The sequence below is a fragment of the Macrotis lagotis genome, chromosome 8, assembly GCF_037893015.1.
Source record: "Macrotis lagotis isolate mMagLag1 chromosome 8, bilby.v1.9.chrom.fasta, whole genome shotgun sequence".
In the NCBI taxonomy this organism is placed as follows: Eukaryota; Metazoa; Chordata; class Mammalia; order Peramelemorphia; family Peramelidae; genus Macrotis; species Macrotis lagotis.
This window is the reverse complement of record NC_133665.1, coordinates 70,051,957-70,066,052: the sequence shown is the minus strand read 5'-3', so window position 1 is coordinate 70,066,052 and position 14,096 is coordinate 70,051,957. Positions and strand designations below refer to the sequence as shown.

At 34.5% G+C, this 14,096-nt stretch overlaps 1 protein-coding gene across 1 annotated transcript in view; it reads right to left on the bottom strand.

Moving 5' to 3' along the window:
- The window catches only part of UHRF2 (ubiquitin like with PHD and ring finger domains 2), a 150,461-nt gene that overhangs the window by 39,190 nt on the left and 97,175 nt on the right, over positions 1 to 14,096 (bottom strand). Inside the window, exon 5 of the mRNA XM_074197490.1 lies at positions 252 to 361. Coding sequence (XP_074053591.1) covers positions 252 to 361 — 110 coding nt within the window. The remainder of the gene's footprint in view (positions 1 to 251; positions 362 to 14,096) is intronic.

Genomic DNA, 14,096 nt, shown 5'->3' with positions numbered 1-14,096 from the left:
ACTCAGAGGTATATATGATATTTGATCTAATAAAATATAAGAAACTTATGGCCAGGGACTATTTTGTTTTTGTAATGCCAGCATCCAGCATGGTATAGTGCCTGATCATCAAAGAGACCCTGAATTGATGTTTGCTGAATGAATGATTTTATTTTTTTCTATACCTGATAGTTATTGCCTATTATTCTTAGGTCAGTCATATAGAATATCAATAACCTTCACACCAATGCCACACAAGAAAAACATCATACTTGTAAAAGATCCATCTGCAAATGAAAGTGGATGAGTTCCAGGTTTTTCAATCTTGTATATTTCTTCTATAAACCGTATCTTGCAATCATTTATTGTATCTTCTGGTCCACTGTAAAAAGAATAAATAAAAGTTCTTTTTATCAATAAAACCTAAAATATCAGGAAATGAAAAGAAAAACAATAACAAGGAGGAACAAAAAAACATTACATTTGGTTTTATCTTTTCTTTGTGCTGCTGACAAAACTATCAATTTTGGTTGGAAAAAGTAAATCACATCTTTGTATAAACCACTTGTTTTTGTGACATCACATATACAATTGTTAGTTTTTTTAAATTATAAAGCAAAATTTAAACAGTATTTTAAAGGAAAAACAATTTTTAAATGAGACTATAAAAACTATTTGATTCTTAAACTTTTTATGTAATATTTTTAGAGGTAATTGTTACATGATATCTGATTACTCTGGTCAAAAACTGACAGAATATTTGACAAAATTCAAACTGTCAAAAGACAATATAATTGCCACTCTTCGCTACAACATAGTAATCCTTTGTAATTAAACAGGATCAACTTTCAAAAATTATCTAATTTAAGTGGTCAATAACCTCATTTTAATTTACTAAACAATAACCATTGACATTTTGTTAGTAATAAATGTGAATTTCTATAAAGAAAAACACTATTTTGATAATATATAAAACTTTTATGCTATCCTCACTTCTTAATTTCTAAAAATAGACAATTTCTTCTTTGGGAAGGAATATCAAAATTCAGTTTTTAGCCTTTTGTTATTTTCTTTAAATTTGATTATTCTTCAAGGAAATTAATGTTTTAATAATAATTAATTTAATTAATTTTTTAAAAAAGAATGTGGCCACATTATTACAAAGACTGAATTTTGCATCTTTGTCCTGTTTCAACGGCTTCCCTGCTCATCCTTCAGATCCTATAGATTTAACAACTATGTCTACATAGATGACTCATACCATCAGTCCATGTCTCTCCCCTGACTTTGACTGTTTCTCCAACTGTCTATCGAACATTTCAAACTGGATGTCTAACCCATTTCTTAATATGTGCAAACCAGACTTCATTATCTTTCCTCCCTAAACTTTCCAATTTTCCCCATTTGTCCAAGACACCAGCATCCTTCCAGTCTTCCAATTACATTATATCAGCATTATTTTTTTAAAGCATTATTCTTGACTCATTTTCCCTCATCCTACATATCCAAATATACCAAATCTTGCTGTTTCTATCTCTAAAACATCTGTACCAGATGGATACTTTTGTATCAACAAAGCTATCACCTTGGTTAAAGGTCTGACCATGTTACTCCCCTATTCAATTTTAATGTTTCCTACTGCCTTTAGGATAAAATGTGTGTGTGTGTGTGTGTGTGTGTGTGTGTGTGCTTTTGTGTAGCTTTTAAAGTCCTATACAGCCTGACTCCAATATATTTTGCTAATCTCACTGTTATACAAACTAGCCTTTTCCTTGTTCCTTTATAAGACACATCCATCATCTCCCATCTTTTCCTGTCCTGTGACTTTTCTCTAGTGTCCACATGCCTCCAATGTACTCTTTTCATTTTCAACTCACTGAACTCTTCTCTTCCTTAATGATGATGCTGAAGCAGTACCTTCTATATGAAGTCCTTCTTGACCCCTAGAACTTTCGTTCCTTCCCAATTATCTTGTATTAAGTTACTTCTTGTTTAATATATATATATATATATATATATATGTATTAGGTTTTTGCAAGGCAAACAGGGTTAAGTGGCTTGCCCAAGGCCACACAGCTAGGTAATTATTAAATGTCTGAGACCAGATTTGAATCCAGGTACTCCTGACTCCAGGGCCGGTGCTTTATCCACTATGCCACCTAGCCGCCCTTCTATTTATATTTGTATGTATACTTGTCTCATCCGTTAGAATCAAGTTCCTTGCAAACAGGGATGGTTTGACTCTTTGTTTTTGCATCCCAGCAGCAGGGATCCTAGGCAGTCAGGTGGCGCCATGGTGTTCTAAGCACCAGGGCTAGGATCAGGAAGACTCTTCTTCCTAGCTGTATGAGCCTGGTCAAGTCACTTAACCCAGTTTGCCTCAGTGTCCTCATCTATAAAACTGACTGGAGAAGAAAACGGCAAATAACTCTAATATCTTTGCCAAATAAGAGTTGAACTCAGACTGAACTTGATTTCTGAAACCCCTACTTGGCTAAATACATAGAGAAAGTTTATCACCAAGGTGAACACACGACAAATTTTTTAGTCATTTTAACTCAAACAAGACAGAAAGACTACTTGTATCTGACAAACTGCTTACCTTGTTCATATATTTTACACTACTGTACCTTCTCAGTTTCTTTCCCTCTTAAAAAGTTTGACCAGCAACTTGATGCTACCAAGATTTCTTTTAAATTATGACTAAAATGGCTGTATTAAATACTGTTTAGAAAAGAAGCATTTTATTTGCTCTTGGGCTAATAAGTCTTTGTCTAGATTTCCTGTGGTTACTACCATGAGAATGAAGTCTTCGTGTTCTACTTCTAAAAGATAGAAAAGACATACTTTATTCTCAAATAAGCACATTTGGTTATTAAATCCTATAAAGTTCTACACTGGCAAAATGTTTTCTTTTGAAAGAGTACATTTTTTAACATACCAAAAAAATCACTTAAAATGCTGAATAAATGTACTTTTAAAAGTCTTTTAAAAAATTAAAACATGGCCTGATTTGTTAGCAAGCACTTAACTAGTTGCCTTATGCTTTTTCTCTAGTACAAGATATATGTACACAATAAAGGGACTTGTGAGTATGGGTGGAGAACAGCTGACTATGACTGGTAAAGCTTAAAATCTTGCAAATCTGTCAAGCCATATCAATTCAAATCAACATTCATATAACTACAAAAGATAGAGCAGTTACAAAGTGAAAAGTGGCAATAAAGATATTCAAATTTCTAGGAGACAAAGTGCTCCTCAATTTCTATTCACATATGCACAAAGTCTTAGAAGCAAAGTGAACAGAAGAGCCTATGAGGAGGCAAATTTGAACTCAAATATATAAGATGGTTGTAGAAGGGTAAAGTTTATTCAAAAGATACAAGTCACAGGTCAAAGGAGGAGGGACCATACCAAGTCCTTTATGGGAATATGGCCAAAGAAACATATATATTACTCCAATTCTCCAAAGGATATATGATTTCAATAAAGGTACAAGGCAGAGATGCAGATGGCAACCATCCATGCCTATCTATAGTGTGTGACTCAACTGTGTCTTTCCAAACTTTTGAAACAAGCTGATTAAAGCTGGCAAAGTGCTTCTCCCTTTCTCTTGACATTAGGATACCAATAGAACACAGGGATTATCCAATAGCTATCCTTTGCTGTTATCACACATCACATTCCATCTTCTTTTATTTACATACTTCTTTGATAATATCCTTCACACTCACCACACTGCCCCCGACCTAACTACATATAGGGGAGGAAGGATGTGGAGAAAGGATGGGGTAATTAAAATAACTGCTATTTTCAGTCAAAAGTCCTTTTTAATTCTGGATCTAATTTGTTGCCTATTTTCTGGCCTTATCCAAATCATATATAAGTTTACCATAACTTTCAACTTAACATCAAAGTGAATAATATTCTTTACCCACTCAATTTTTTCCATGTAGACAATGAGATTCAGATTCTTTTGGATTTCATAATCTTTCTCTGAGAGGCAGATTGACATAACAGATAGAGTTAGTCTTCAATTCAGAAAGACAGGTTCAAGTTTGACATCTGACACCTAGTGGCTATGGAAACCTTGCCAAGTCACTTAACTTCTCTGTATCTTTGACTAATGGGGAGTCACTAAACTGTACAAAAGGATTCCTAGACCAGTACACTGACTTAGCACACTTCATTTATTTATTTGTTTGTTTGTTTGTTTGTTTATTTATTTTTGGTTAGCCATTTCCCAATTACATTCTAATCTGGTTTGGGCTATACTCAGGAGTGTCACCAATTGCTCAAATTGTGTATCTGATGCATTGTCTCTTCTAGATAAAGTCTTTAAAACTTTAAGTGGCAGAAAGGCAACAGATCTACATGAATACTGGAAGCTCTCTGCACTACTAAAATTATAGGTCTGATTTAAAAAACTGGATCCAATTTAGGAGACTCTGCAATGTTTTAGAGTTTGATGTAATTAGCCTAATGCCATTTGTAAACAGGAGCTACAGAAGGTTCTTACCCTCTATTCTTCTTTCACCTTTTTAATAAGCATGGCTTCTTGTTTTATATTGTTAATTATATCATTTACCTTAAGGTGGCATTTTGCTTTTCTAACACTTTTTTAAAAAAATAATAAACAATAAGCACAGTGATAAATAAACTTATTGTTTACTACACTTATCAGTGAATTGTATATTAGGGTAAAGTTGTGGTCTGTTGTGGAAATAATATTGTTTATCAAAGCTGCCTGTTCCTAACTAATACATTCAATCAAGGATGGTCTCAATGTATGTACATATGTATACGTGTGAACATATATATTTATAAAGATATAAAATATATAGATAATATACAAATATAGATATATAGCACATGAGCTGATAGTTATTGATATTTTCTTGGGCACCTTCTTTTGAAAGTGATATTTTATTGGTACTGTTCTTTTTTGTTTTATTTTTATTTTATTTTTTCCAAGACAATGAGGTTGTGACTTGTCCAAGGTCACAAAGCTAGGTAATTATTAAGTGTCTGAGACTGGATATTAAGTACTGTTCCCTTCTTTAAGGAATTTGAGAACTGACCTCAAATCCCTATCACAATTGTATGTATTGTCTCCTGTCTGGACCTCTACCATTTCTTTTCTGATCTTTATTTTTTTCAATTCCATTTCCAATTCCTCAAGCAGTATGTTCAAGATTATGATGTTAGAGTCTAAATGTTCACTGGATCCCTTGTAAAGTTTTCTTTTTAGATTTTTTTTCAAGGCAATGGGGTTAAGTGACTTGCCCAAGGCCACACAGCTAGTTAATTAAGTGTCTGAGGTGGGATTTGAATCCAAGTACTCCTGACTCCAAGGCCAGTGCTCTATTCACTGTGCTGCCTAGCCGCCCCTAAAGTTTTCTTTAAAATAGATTCTTCTTCATTTTGATGTTTCTTGGTTTTAATAATATTGCTGATAATATTGTCACTCTTCTAAGATTTTAAAAAATGACAATAGTAAGCCTGTATTTTCTTGTTACAAAATCCTTTTGCTCAATAAGATAAATCATTTGCTAATTCAGGCAATACTTAGGTTCTTTTCCATTTCTCTTTAATTGAAACTTCCACATGAAATTATTACAAATGTCAATATCTCTTCTTTATATATAGCATATTTTTTTTAAAATCAGAAAATTATTTAAAAAGGTTCAGGCCGAAGTTTCTTTTAATTCCAGGTTAACTGATTTTTTATTCTTACTTTTTATATTAATTTTGATCTCTGATTATGTTCTGACCACTCATTTAGAAATCACCACCACAATATCAATGAGATATCTTTCTCTGAACCATTTAATTACAAATAAATTCATTTTAGGGGGTGAATATTATATGATATCTGTGCTAAGTGCCCCTGATGATGGATTTTCTAGATGTATTCAGAACGTCTCAGTATAAGGATTCTGTATATTACAAGTAATTTGGCATCTCTCAATCCTTTTTACTGAACCATAGCTTCCATTATATTTTTGAAATTCTTATTTAGGGTCACTTTTCATACTGAAGTTTGAATATAGAACATCTTAATGAGTTTTTTACAAAATTTCAATTTTCCAAAGATCTTTTGAAATTCTATCTAAAGTAGTGGCAGCTGTTATTTAGTCATTTCAGTTTTCTGACTCTGGCAAATAGTAAAATTACTTGCCCAGGGTCACACAGATTAAACATCTGAGAGTGGATTTGAATTCTGAAAAATTATTCTTCCTGATTTCAAGACCAGTGCTCTATCCACTATGCCACCACCTAGTTGCCTGTCTAAAGCAGAAGTGCTAATAATTTCTTAACGTGCATTCAAAAGATGGAAAAACTAGTAATAATAATGATCATAGCTAACATTAATATAGTACTTTAAAGTCTGCAGTTAGTTTCACACTATCTCATCTGATTTCCCTCAAACCCTGTGAGATACACACTATCATTATTCATATTTTATAGTAGAGAATGGACTTGAGAGGGGTTAAATCATTAAAACATATGAATCTTTCTGACTCCAAATTCAGACTCTATTTCATTACATCACTCCTTTCACTCAGAACAGGGAAATGTTATTTTAGATTTATTCTTACTAACCAGGAGAAAATGAGAAGTATAAATTATAGAAGTCTTTGGGAGAAATGATAACCACTCCTAGAATTTGTGCAGAGGAGAGGAAAGTCGAGTAGGGTTTGACAGGTGTCTTGCATTTGAGGATAAGCAATTTCAAAGGGTTGAAGGAAAAGATAGATTTTCTGTGGATTAAATTCCTAAGAAGAAAGTCAGCATAGAAACAATGGGAAACTCTCAATAATATAAATCTGAAAACAGAAATAATTTTGACCAAAAGGAAATACTGAGATCAGTGTGGATGCATTGAGAGTCATCAAGCAATTTAGGTTTTTTAAAGAGTTGTAGTTAAATTGGAAGCAAGATCAGAATAGGAAAAGGATGAAGTATTGCATGTCTTATTAAAAAAAGTTTCAGGACTACAAGGGCTCAGGTTGAGATGAAAAAAGGCAAAAATGAGGACAGATGTTTAAATATCTATTCTGAATGAACATAAAACATTTATCAAGCACTTTACCCTGTGGTGGGCACTTACAAAAAATGGACAGTTTCTGCTCTCAAATAGCTTATGTTCTAATAGGGAAAGACAACACGTGCTAAAGAGCAGCAGCAAAGAAAAGGAACAATGATTTGGGAAAACCTCCAAAAAAAGGTAAATAGAACAAGGAGTTGCTGCTTAGTTGCTTATTAGTTGCCCTTCCAAAAATAAAGGAGAAATGGTCAAATATCTGCTGCCAAACAGAAGCAGAATCTCTTTTTTGAGACAAGGAAGCTAGTGGGGAAGCCGAGTTTGCATTCATTCACAAATCAAGAAAGAAGGTGAGTGTGCTCTCTGACAGGCTGCTATCCTGGTGGGAAAAGGGAGTCAAGTGACAGGGGAGACAGGAAGCTGTATGGGTTAGATAGATAAATGGACTGCAGTAAAAAATAAAATAGGATTATTGCTTGGGATAATGACAAAAAAATAGGGAAGGTGGAACTGGTTCAACTCTTTTTTTCCATCTTCTCTACTAATGAGAATGATTCTAGGACCAGAAAGTTCATAATGCAAACGGGTCAAAGGGGAACTAATACTTAAAATAAATAGGAAAACAATGTGCACTTAATGAGTTCAAATCACTAGACCAGATGAACTACATTTTGGATTATTTAAAGAACTGACATGCAATTACTAAGACATAAGTGATAAAAAATCTGAGTTTAAAGACAAATGTTTCCTAACTTTCTGAAAAAGAAAGAAAAAGTAGACTACAGTTAGTTTGACATTGATTCCTGTCAAAATTCTAGAATATATCAGATGGTCACTGAAGATGCAGTAGATGAAGCAGCATTGACAAAATCATCATGATGTTATTAAGAATAAATGTCATATTAATCTAATTTTCTTTTCTGACAAGATTACTGGACTAGACGGGTTACTGAAAAGTGATTTTACAAGCTCCTTAGACCCAGGATATACCTAAGCTGTAGATGTCAGGATAATTTTTTTTTAGCTTTTTGCAAGGCAAGCAGGGGTTAAGTGGTTTGCCCAAGGCCACACAGCTAAGTAATTATTAAGTGTCTGAGACCGGATTTGAACCCAGGTACTCCTGACTCCAGGACCAGTGCTTTATCCACGATACCACCTAGCCACCCCCTTTTTCCCCAATCTTACTTCCCGACCCCCCGACCCCCCCATGGAAAGCAATCTCTCAGTCTTTACTTTGTGTCCATGTTGTACCTTGATCCAAATTGGGTGTGATGAGAGAGAAATCATATCCTTAAAGAACAGACAAAAACTATAAGAGGTAACAAGATCAGACAATAAGATATCTGTTTTTTTTTAATAAATTAAAGGGAATAGTCCTTTAACTTTGTTCAAACTCCACAGCTCCTCATCTGAATACAGATGGCACTCTACTTTGCAGAAAACCCAAAATTGTTCCCAATTGTTGCACTGATGGAATGACCGAATCCTTCAAGGTTGAACATCACTCCGATGTTAGGGTATACAGTGTTTTTCTGGTTCTGCTCATCTCACTCAATATCAATTCATACAAATCTCTCAAGGCTTCCCTGAAATCCCATCCCTCCCTGGTTTCTAATAGAACAATAGTGTTGCATGACATACATATACCATAGTTTGCTAAGCCATTCCCCAATTGAAGGACATTTACTTGATTTCCAATTCTTTGCCACCACAAACAGGGCTGCTATAAATATTTTTGTACAATTAATGTTTTTACCCTTTTTCATCATCTCTTCAGGGTATAGACCCAGTAGTGGTATTGCTGGGTCAAAGGGTATGCACATTTTTGTTGCCCTTTGGGTGTAGTTCCAAATAGCTCTCCAGAAGGGTTGGATAAGTTCACAGCTCCACTAACAGTGTAGTATCCCAGATTTCCCACAACCCTTCCAACAATGATCATTATCCTTCCTGGTCATATTGGGCAATCTGAGAGGTGCGAGGTGGTCTCAAAGAAGCTTTAATTTGCATTTTGCTAATAATTAATGATTTAGAGCATTTTTTCATATGGCCAATGGATTGCTTTGATCTCCTCATCTGTAAATTGCCTTTGCATATCCTCTGACCATTTGTCAAATGGGGAATGGTTTTTGTTTTAAAAATATGACTCAGTTCTCTGTATATTTTAGAAATGAGTCCTTGGTCAGAATCATTAATTGTAAAGATTGTTTCCCAATTTACTACATTTCTTTTGATCTTGGTTACAGTGGTTTTCTCTGTGCAAAAGCTTTTTAATTTAATGTAATCGAAATCATCTAATTGGTTTTTGGTGATGTTCTCCAACTCTTCCTTAGTCATAAACTGTTCCCCTTTCCATATATCTGACAGATAAACTAGTCCTTGATCTTCTAATTTGCTTATACTATTGTTTTTTATGTCTATGTCCTGTAACCCTTTGGATCTTATCTTGGTAAAGGGTGTGAGGTGTTGGTCTAATCTGTTTCTTCCATACTAACTTCCAATTATCCCAGCAGTTCTTTAACAAAGAGGGAGTTTTTATCCCAATGGCTGGACTCTTTGGGTTTATCAAACAGCAGATTACTATAACCATCTCCTGCTTTTACACCTAGTCTATTCCACTGGCCCACCACTCTATTTTTTAGCCAATACCAAACAGTTTTGATGACTGATACTTTATAATATAATTTTAGATCGGGTAGTGCTAAGCCACCTTCTTTTGCATTTTTTTTTCATTAAGCTCCTGGCAATTCTTGACTTTTTAATTCTCCATATGAATTTACTTACATTTTTTTCTAACTCAAAAAGGTAACTTTTTTGGAATTTTGATTGGTAGGGCACTAAACAGACAGTTTAGTTTTGGTAGAATTGTCATTTTTATATTAGCTTTACCTATCCATGAGCAGTTAATATTTGCCCAGTTATTTAAATCTGATTTAATTTGTGTGAGAAGTGTTTTATAATTGTTTTTAAAAAGTTTCTGAGTCTGTCATGGCAAATGGACTCCCAGGTATTTTATATTGTCTGAGGTTACTTTTAATAGGATTTCTCTTTCTAGCTCTTCCTGCTGTATCTTGCTAGACATACATAGAAAAGTTGAGGATTTATGAGGGTTTATTTTATAACCTGCAACTTTGCTAAAATTGCTAATTGTTTCCAGTAGTTTTTTGGAAGATTTCTTGGGATTCTCTAGGTAGACCATCATGTCATCTGCGAAGAGTGAGAGTTTTGTCTCTTCCTTCCCAATTCTAATTCCTTCAATTTCTTTTTCTTCTCTAATTGCTGATGCTAACATTTCTAATAAAATATTGAATAGTAGTGGCAAAAATGGGCACCCTTGTTTCACTCCTGATCTTATTGGAAATGCCTCTAGCCTCTCCCCATTGAATATAATGCTTGTTGATAGTTTCAGATAGATACTGCTAATTATTTTAAGGAACAGTCCATTTATTCCTACATTCTCTAGTGTTTTTAATCGGAATGGATGCTGTATTTTGTCAAAAGCTTTTTCAGCATCTACTGATACGATCATATGAATTCTGATAGGTTTGTTGTTGACATAATTGAGTATACTAACAGTTTTCCTAATATTGAACCAACCCTGCATTCCTGGAATAAATCCTACTTGATCATAATGTATTATCCTAGTGATAACTTGTTGTAAATGTTTTGCTAAGATTTTATTTAAGATTTTTCATCTATATTCGTCAGGGAAATAGGTCTGTAATTTTCTGTTTTAATTCTTCCTGGTTTAGGTAACAGCACCATATTGGTCTCATAGAAAGAGTTAGGCAGAGTTCCATCTTTCCCTATTTTTTCCAAAGAGTTTATATAGAATTGGAACCAACTGTTCCTTAAATGTTTGGTAGAATTCACTTGTGAATCCATCAGACCCTAGAGATTTTTTTTTTAGGGAGTTCAATAATGGCTTGTTGAATTTCTTTTTCTGAGATAGGGTTGTTTAGGTATTCAATCTCTTCTTCATATTTTTGTAAATATTCATCCATTTCACTTAAATTATCAAATTTATTGGCATAGAGTTGGGAAAAATAATTTCAAATTATTACTTTAATTTTCTCCTCATTGGTGGTGAGTTCACCGTTTTCATTTATGATACTAGCAATTGGTTTTCTTCTTTCTTTTTTTTTTTCATCAAATTGACCAGAGGTTTATTAATTTTATTGGTTTTTTTCATAATACCAACTTTTGGTTTTATTTATTAATTCAATAGCATTTTTGCTTTCAATTTTATTAATTTCTTCTTTAATTTTTAGAATTTCTAATTTGGTATTTGGGGATTTTTGATTTGTTCTTTCTCTAATTTTTTTAGTTGCATATTTAGTTCATTGATTTCCTCTTTCTCCAATTTATTCATATAAGCATTTAGAGCTATAATATATCCCCTGAGAGTTACTTTGCATGAATCCCATAGGTTTTGGTATGTTGTTTCATTACTATCATTATCTAGGATAAAATGGTTAATTCTTTCTATAATTTGTTTTTTGGTCCACTCATTTTTTAAAATGAGGTTAATTCAGTTTCCAATTTGTTCTGGGTCTATATCTCCTTGGCCCAGTATTGCATATGACTTTTATTGCATTGTGATCTGAGAAAGATGTATTCACTATTTCTGCCTTTCTGCAACTGATCATTAGGTTTTTATGTCCTAGTACATGGTCAATTTTTGTGTAAGTTCCATGTACTGCAGAGAAAAAGGTATATTCCTTTCTATCCCCATTCAATTTCCCCCATAAGTCTACCATACCTAGTTTTTCTAACAATCTATTTACCTCCTTAACTTCTTTCTTGTTTATTTTATGATTCGATTTATGTAGATCTGAGAGTGGGAGGTTGAGGTCTCCTACTAGTAGAGTTTTGCTTTCTATGTCTTCCTGTAGTTCTTTCAGCTTCTCCTCTAAGAATTTGGGTGCTGTCCCACTGGGTGCATATATATTCAGTATTGAAATGACTTTATTGTCTATGGTACCTTTTAGGAGGATAAAGTTTCCTTCCTTAACTCTTTTTAGCTTTCTACTTTTGCTGCTGCTTTGTCTGAGATAAGGATTGCTACCCCTGCTTTTTTCACTTCAGCTGAAGCAAAATATATTTTGCTCCCACCTTTTACCTTTACTCTATAGATATCTCTGCTTCAAATGAGTTTCTTGTAAGCAGCATATTGTAGGATTCTGGTTTTTAATCCACTCTGCTATTTGCTTATGTTTTAAGGGAGAGTTCATCCCATTCACATTCAAAGTTATGATTACTAATTCTTCATTGCACTCCGTTCTATCTTCCCTCAGTTTGTGTTTTTCCTCCTTTCCCACTTTATCCATATTCCCCAGGATTTTGTTTCTGAATACCACCCCCTTCAGTGTGTTTGTCCTCCTATATCACACCCTCCCCTTTCTTTCCCCTTTCCCTTTCCCCTTCCCTTGCTTTTGTTATTTCCCCCTTTCCCCCCCACTCCCCTTCCCTTTCTCCATCCCCCCTCCCCTTTTAATACTTGAAAGGTTAGAAGTTTTATAAGTTAACTGAGTATGTGTAGGTTGACTTTAAGCCAAGTCTGATGAGAAGAAGATTCAGGTGTTTGTCATCTCCTCCCTTCTTCCCCCCATTACTATAGGGTTTTTTTACCTCTTAGTGTAATGAGATTTACCCCCATTCAATCCCCTCCCTCCTCCTGTCTCTTTCCTGTCATCCTTTTTAAGGAGGTAGTGTTTTTTAGATCATTCTAAGTCATAGAAAATTCTGAGTGTCTGTCCCTTCTAGTTCAGTATACTCTATTGAATAGAGTCAAAATTCCTGAGAGTTATTAGTCTTTCTCCCAAGTGGGGTTAAAGCCAGTTACATCCCATTAGATAGCAGTCTCATGGATAGGTCATGGATGTCCAGCATTTTTGGCTAGGTATATTCTCTCTTTTAGAGTTACATTTTTCAGGATTTATGAGAATCTCTTCCCCCCGCCCCCCATGCTGGGATATAGGCAGTTTCAACTTACTGGATTGCATTTTTTTCCCTTTTACCACCCCCCCCTTTCCTTTTCATGTGTCTCTTGAACCTCCTGTTTGATGTCCAAATTTTCTGTTTAGCTCTGGTCTTTTCATCAGAAATTTTTGGAATTCTTCCATTTCGTTAAATGTCCATCTTTTTCCCTGGAAGAGAAGGGCTCAGCTTTGCAGGAAAGTAGATTCTTGGCTGCATTCCAAGCTCCCGTGCTCTTTTAAATATCTCGTTCCAGGCCCTTCGATCCCTTAAAGTTGATGCAGCCAGGTCCTGTGTGATCCTTACTGTGGCTCCTTGATATTTAAATTGTTTCTTTCTGGCTGCTTGCAGGATTTTCTCTTTTATCTAATAGTTCTGGCGTTTGGCCACAACATTCCTTGGTGTTTTCATTTTAGCATCTTTTTCTGGTGGGGATCGATGTACTCTTTCAGTAACTACTTTGCTGGGGCGGCTAGGTGGCGTAGTGGATAAAGCACTGCCCCTGGAATCAGGAGTCCCTGGGTTCAAATCCAATCTCAGACACTTACTAATTACCTAGCTGTGTGGCCTTGGGCAAGCCACTTAACCCCATTTGCCTTGCAAAAAAAAAAAACCCTAAAAAAAAATAACTACTTTGCCCTCCGATTCCATGATATCAGGGCAGTTTTGCATCACTATATCCTGCAATATTAAGTCCAGGCTTTTTTTCTCTTCAATGTTTTCAGGAAGTCCTATAATTTTCAGGTTGCCCCTCCTCGATCTATTCTTGAGGTCAGTGGTTTTGTTGATTTTGTTTAACTGACTCTTGCTGTCTCATGGAGTCATTAGTTTCTGTAGACTCCATTCTTTTTTTGTAGGAGGAGTCTTCATTAACCTTTTCCTACTCCTTTTCCAATTGGTCAATTCTACTTTTGAAAGAGTTTTCCATTTGACCAACTGAGGTTTTGAGAGAATTATTTTTTTTGTATTTGCCCAATTGAGGATCTGAATTATTCTCATTTTGTAATTGTCCAATTGATGATCTGAGAGATTTATTCTCCTTTTGTATTTGTGCAATTGTACTTTCTAAGGATTTGTTTTCTTGTTGCAAGGT